Below are 6,931 nucleotides of genomic sequence, written 5' to 3'. Positions count from 1 at the left end.
TATTATGACAGGATTGGGACAATAAGTATTTGGGACATGACATTAAAATATCTAAGTAATAGTTAGTAAAGTCAGTTTGAGACACGAGACTATTGTAACAGATGGAATAGCTAAATATCTATCATGACAAGTTAGTCTGAAATTGAAGATCACTGTAGCACAGTTAGCAATAAATATCTAACTGTGACATTAGAATAACATTAAGTAGAATGTACAACTAACGAAATAATGGGAACTAACATCACTGGTTTATTGTGTAGCCAGAGTGAGGTACTTTGATTAATATAGTTGGACATACTGATAAGCTAACAGAAACATGATAAAAAAAAATTAAAAATCCACGGGCCCTCAGGTTCATGGGCATTCGACAATCTGCTTTTTCAGTGTCACGGTTTTTTGTTTGCAAATAAAAGACTTACTTCTTGAAGACCTCTCTGCGTCTCCTGGTGGTTCTCAATATTTTCTCCACAACAAGGCCTATTGAGGGAATGTGGGAACAGGGGATGGGTATCGTAATTAAAGAATTAGCTGGGTTTGAATTGGTTGGATAATGTAAAGGGAAAGCATTGAACATGGATTACCCTCACAACAATTCACGGGGGAAAGAAACAAATATGATTAATAAAGATCTTAAGTGAGGTTGAATGATTATATTAGAAAGAACTAGGGAATTTAATTAGTTTAATAACAATGATTCATTTGTATAGCTCATTTTATTCCCATTTGATTGTATTAAGAAAAGTTTCTGTGTTAAACTGAACATGCAGGCACCACTTAGCTAATGTGGCCAACACACAGGCCTTGCAGCTAAGTGGCTTGTCTTTATCAGCAGCTTGAATACCTACTGACCTCTGAACCACTCTGAGCTGCTGAACAAAATGATATTGTAGGCAAAGCAAGCCTTAGCTCAGTAATAACAAGTAGTTTCCAAAAGAGAGATTAGGGCAGGATCCAGGAGACAGAGATAGTAGATAAGACCAGGAATAGCAGACACCCTGCCTCCTAGGAATCTGCAACAGAGGTATTTTGCATAGTGTAAACCTAAAACAGACCATGTTGGAATTCAAGTAGTGTACTGTCTCCGTGTTTCTCTGTGTATAAATATCTGATGATTTCTTGGTTAGGCAGAGTCCTGCTTCAGAATCTTTCTAAGATAAAGCTCTCGCAATATTTTGGCAAAATGAACAATCATAACCTGTACCTGAGGTTCCGAAGATTACTTCGTAGGGGTGAGATTTTTTTATGAGCATAATTAATTGAAATAAAATTCTCACTAAAAGTGTGGACTGTTTAAATGCTGTTATCTTTTGGAATATAATTTCATTGGCAGAGAATGGTTGTGTTAAATTGTAAAGTTTCAGGGTATGATTACCCACCCTGTTTTCTGAAAGCCTGATGACAAGTGGAAGAATGAAGTTACAATGTGGACCTGGGTTACTTTATTTCCAAAGAGTCAACAAGGTATGGGGTTTGTGCTTTCATTACTACACAAAAGCAAAACAATTGTGAATGTGTAAATACACATCTTAATATTCCAGGGTTCTTTGCATCAGAACATCAACAAGATCTGTCATTTGCCTGGCACAGATTAAGTTTCTGCATAAAGCTCTTTGAATAGTTTTGTTATTTCACAAAATTATACTAATTTGTACTCCATTTTATGGAGACTTCTTTAAGAGCGTGGAAACAAAAGCAGTTTCATGTTGACTCATTTTTTTCCAGTCTTAATTGTATGTTTTGCAGTGAATGTTTAGCACTAAGATTTGATAGAAAGTCTGGCCTTGTGTAATGTTTTAAGAGTCTTCAGAGCCTCATAAAAATGGCAAAGAATTTTTGACTGGATAAATCACAGGGTTTGTATGTTGAGTATGCAAAGTAATTTCCTTCAACTTAATTAGATTCTTAATCCAATGGCAGGATGCAGTTAACTTGTCGAATTTACCAAAAAATCTGGCATATACGTAACAGATAAACCTGTTCACAAGATAATTATGATGAAGAAGACAGTTTAGCCTATTTAATTCATCAACTCATAGATATAAAGTCTTCTTTCCAGTTGCTTTTGAAATTATTCCAAGGTTTATTGCATCCAACATTATCTGGAAGATTATTCCTGGTCTTGATCACACCTTGAGTGAAGAATTTCCTGATATCAGCTCTAAAGTTGTCTTTTGTCAACAAGCCTCCTTTTATAGTTTATAAAGATTAAGTTTCTGAAATGTTTTCTTTGTAACTCAGATACTTAACCGGTGGGTAAACTATCTCCAATGTTTGAGTGTTTCCCCAGTTTCTTGTTTAAGAAAAAAGCTAGATGTCATTTCTGCTCTACCTAGAGTGCTACAAAGTTTGATTGTTATTTCCTCTCATTTGTGTTCTGTTATTTTGTGTTTTTTTTCAACGTCTTGTTGGTTTTAATTGCTGTTCTATGTTGGTTAGACATTGGTTAAATGCAGTTCTGCATTGATTAAAACTTCGAAATTGCTTTCAGCTTCACTATTTCAGCAGCATTTGCTCAGCACATAATATCTAATTTCCTCCTTTCAAGTAGTTTTTAATGAACCGGTCCAGTTATGACACCTCCTTGGTAGGTGGGACTTGAACCCAGACATTCTGGACTATGGTAGGGACACTACCCCATGCCACACGAGCTCCCCCCTTCTTTCAAGTGTTTGTCTGTTGCTTCTCTATCATCCTATGCTTATACTTATGATTGGGCCCTATACTTTGCATTTCTTTGCTGAGCCCATTCCTGTCATCATGGTTCTGGAAGGACTACAATAGATTTCCGTGTTGATTTTTCATAATGGTGATTGTTGTAAAACATCAAATGGATAGTGGAAACTAAAGTGTGGATAATAGTTACTCCTGTTATTTGATGGTCATTTGTTGGCACATGCTAATGGATGGACAAGCCTGAGCAGTAGGAGTACCAATGTTAGGAGAGAGAGTCAAAAGCTGTATCAGAGATTTTTAAAGAAATGGGAAGAGATATAGAAAGATGAAGATATGAGAAGAGAATTGTATCTTGCAATAACGTGAGGATGTGTGATCTGCCAACACAGTTCAACTGCATCCTAATTTACATTGTGATCATTGTATTTAGAATTGATGATGCTTTTATGTCTGATGTTTATATTTTCCTTTTGTGATTATAGGACACAGGACCTTGTATGTTGGCGTGCGTATGCCTCTGGGTAGACAAAGTCACCGACACCACAGGACCCATGGATCAAAGCACAAGAAGCGAGAGAAAGTGAAAGGTGCTGTCCAGGAAGAAGGAAAGGACAATCTCACTTATGGTGAGATACATTTCAGCTTTTCCTCTCACTGTAAAAATTTGAGTTGAATACCCACTTTCTGGCATCAAAATTTCAAATCAATGAGTCCATATTGTCCACAAATACCAAACTATATCTTAGATATGATACTTTTCTGAAATATCAAACAACATTGCTGGGGTATCTGTATTGTACATGGAGAGATATTTTATTTGGAGATTCATTGTAATTCAAGAAACACAAAATAATCTCATGTTGTTTCTTCTGTTTCTACTTCAGTACAGTTAGACCCTGTTATTTGGAAATATGTAGTTGGAAACATTTAAGTAGAAATGTGAACTGCAGGCTAATCTATGATGAATTCTGCAGGCTTCAACGTCTGTTTTCCATACCTATACACAGGAACCACTGTATTTTTGACAATTACTCTGACATATCTGGCTCAGAATTGAGAAGCTGGAGTGAACATAGGCCCCTTTAGAAAATGAGGCTGGGGAAATAATGGGGAACAAGGAAATGGCAGATGGGTTGAATAAATATTTTGCATCTGTCTTCGCAGTAGAAAACACTAAAGCATCCCAAAATTACTCAATATTCAAGGGGCAAAATGATAGGAAATAAATACAACAACTATTACTAGAGAAAAAGTGCCAGGGAAACTAATGGGGCCAAAGACTGATAAGTGCCCTGGACCTGATGATACTTATCTTTACTTGTTAAGGGATGTAGTTGGATGCACTGGAAATAATCTTCCGGGTATTCTTAAATCTGGAGAAGTCCAGGGGGATTGGAAAACTGTCAATGTAACACATGAATTTAAAAGGAGAAGGAGACAAAAAGCAGGTGACTATAGGTCAGTTAACTTAACATCTGTTATTGGGGATATGTGCCAATCTGTTGCAAAGCATGTAATAGCAAATCATTTAGAAATGCATAAAATCATCAAGCAGAGTCAGCATGGCTCAATGAAGGGGAGCGCATGCCTAACAAATTTACTAGACGTTTTTGAGGAGGTATCAAGCAGGACAGATTAAGGGGAAGCATTGGATGTAATATATGTCAGATTTTCAAAAGGCATTTTTTTATACATATTTTTATTGGAAATTTAACATTTTTACAAGTTTACAAAAATAAAAACAAAACTCTCAAGTACAAACATTGATATACAATTATATCTTAAATAATAACCAAAATTTAATATATTACATCCAATGCTTCCCCTTAAGTGTATAATTAAGTGTATAATTAAGTCTCTTACATTATTCAAATAAGAGAAAGAAAAAAAACCAACAGATAACATAGAAATTGAGTAGTGAGATACATGCTCGGAATGTGTTAACATCAAATGTAACAAAACCCGTATTCGTGCGGGATTCCTCTCCCAAGGGGCCCCGGACCAGCCAGGTTCGCAATCTCAATTAAATAAAAGCCCTTGTTAGGATAGCCGAAATATCTGTATTCATATAATTCAAGAAGGGCTGCCATATTTTATAAAATAATTCGGTCTTTCGGTGCACCATATTTGTAAGGAAGTCAAGGGGAATACATTCCATAATTAATAGTGCCCACCTCTATTTTACATTTGGGACACATTGGAGATGCTCCTGCCTTACATTTTGCCAATCAATCCGGTGCTATATGGGCCCTATGAAGTATCTTCAGCTGGATAGCCTGGGTTCTGTTACAGATAGTAATTCTTCCCAAATATGATTCCATGTTTCTATAGAGATTTCTAGTCCCAAATCCTGATCCCATGTTTTAAGCAGATTATCCATATCTCCCGATACTTCATAATGTAGTAAATGATAAATAGTACTGACGGAAGATACCCCCATTGGCCATAGCACTCTACATTCTCTATCTGATTTATAAAGACTATCTAATAACGTAGTCTTCTTCTGTATGTAATCTCGAATTTGGAAGTATCGAAAGAGGTCTCTATTAGGTAATCCGAATTTCTGATGCAGCTGTTCAAAAGATATCAGGACCCCCTCTTTAAATAGGTCCTCTAAACATGAGGTACCCCTGGATCTCCAGAGTTTTAAAGTGGCATCTGTAACCCCCGGTTGAAATCCCCATGCTCCCACTATCGGAGCATAGGGGGATGTTTTATGTAAGTTGCCCTCATTTTGCCGCATTATATTCCAAGCTTTAATTGTGTTTAGTATTATAGGGTTTTTACAGTAATCTGTAATGATTTTCCTCTTGTCTGAAAATAAGAGGTTAATAAGTGGGCATTTTACTTGAGAAGCCTCGATGTCCAGCCAGATTAATTGCAGGTTAGACAAGATCCAATCAGCTATGTAACTTAATAGGGAACTTAACTGATATTTCCTAAAGTCTGGGAAGTCCAGAATTCCCCTTGCCTGTGGAAGCTGTAGCTTCTTCAGCTTATTGAGGGGTCGTCTATGATTCCAGATAAAGGAACCCAACCAGCCATATAATTTACGTAGTGCCAGCCTCGGCAGCATCACCGGAAGCATTCTCATAGGGTATAGGAGATGGGGCAGGACATTCATTTTAATTAGTGCTATTCTACTCAGCCAGGAAATTGGAAGGTCTCCCCATCGCTGGAGGTCCTGCCTTATCCTTTCCAGTAAATGCACAAATGTAAGCCTTGTATAACTGACCAAATACTGGGGTGATAAAAATGCCTAAATATAAGAAACCCTCCAGGGACCAACGAAACGGAAAATGGAATCCATCCACTAAGCGGGGTATCATAGCAAGGCCACCCATTGGCATAGCCTCCGATTTTGAGAAATTAATTTTATAGCCTGAGAATGCACTAAATGTATTAATAACTTGGATTAAGCGAGGTACGGACATCAGAGGATTACTGAGGAATAGAAGAACATCATCTGCATAAAGGGTAATTTTATGTTTACCTGTACCAATCCTCGGGACTATTATATTAGGATCAGCCCGTATAGCTTCTGCTAGTGGTTCAATTATTAGCGTAAATAACAATGGCGAGAGGGGACATCCCTGACGGCAGCCCCTATCCACACTGAAGCTATCCGAACCTAATCCAATGGTAACCACAACTGCTTTGGGATCACTATACAACGTATTTGGTAAACACCTTTCCAACGCCAAACCTTTCCAATGTGTAAAACAAATATGACCATTCAACCCTATCAAATGCCTTTTCCGCGTCTAATGAAACCACTACTCCTGGTATCTTTCCCTGATGACAAGCTTGAATCATATTCAGAGCCCTTCCAACATTATTGGATGATCTACGGCCCTTAATAAACCCCGTCTGATCCTCCTTTATAATACGTGGCAGTATCCTTTCTAGTCTCAGTGCTAACGTTTTAAAAAGGATTTTAAAATCTACATTTAGCAAGGATATTGGTCTGTATGATGTACAATCTTCTGGGTCCTTTCCTTTTTTAAGGATAAGAGAGATATTTGCCTCTTTCAGCGAAGGCGGGAGACAGCCCTGACTATATGCATAGTTATACATGTCCATAAGTGGACCAACCAGTATTTCTGTAAATTCTTTATAGAATTCAGCTTGAAAACAATCTGGGCCCGGTGCCTTACCACTCTGAAGTTGCCTAATTGCATCAAGTATTTCTTGGACTGTTAGAGGAGCATTTAGGACCGATACCTGTTCCGGAGTTAGGCCCGGAAAGGTCAAATTT

At 37.5% G+C, this 6,931-nt stretch overlaps 1 protein-coding gene across 5 annotated transcripts in view; it reads left to right on the top strand.

The window, feature by feature from the left end:
- The first annotated feature begins 3,154 nt into the window (after positions 1-3,154).
- The window catches only part of LOC122543353 (electroneutral sodium bicarbonate exchanger 1-like), a 264,715-nt gene continuing 260,938 nt past the window's right edge, over positions 3,155-6,931 (top strand). For 4 of the 5 annotated variants that reach the window (XM_043681941.1, XM_043681940.1, XM_043681943.1 and 1 more), the window contains exon 1: positions 3,160-3,299. In XM_043681941.1, coding sequence (XP_043537876.1) covers positions 3,185-3,299 — 115 coding nt within the window. In that variant the 5' untranslated portion in view covers positions 3,160-3,184. Of the gene's footprint in view, positions 3,300-6,931 lie in introns of all 5 variants that reach the window. The other variant, XM_043681942.1, reaches the window with a different exon arrangement.

The sequence above is a fragment of the Chiloscyllium plagiosum genome, chromosome 43, assembly GCF_004010195.1.
Source record: "Chiloscyllium plagiosum isolate BGI_BamShark_2017 chromosome 43, ASM401019v2, whole genome shotgun sequence".
NCBI lineage: Eukaryota > Metazoa > Chordata > Chondrichthyes > Orectolobiformes > Hemiscylliidae > Chiloscyllium > Chiloscyllium plagiosum.
This window is presented reverse-complemented; position numbering and strand designations above follow the sequence as displayed.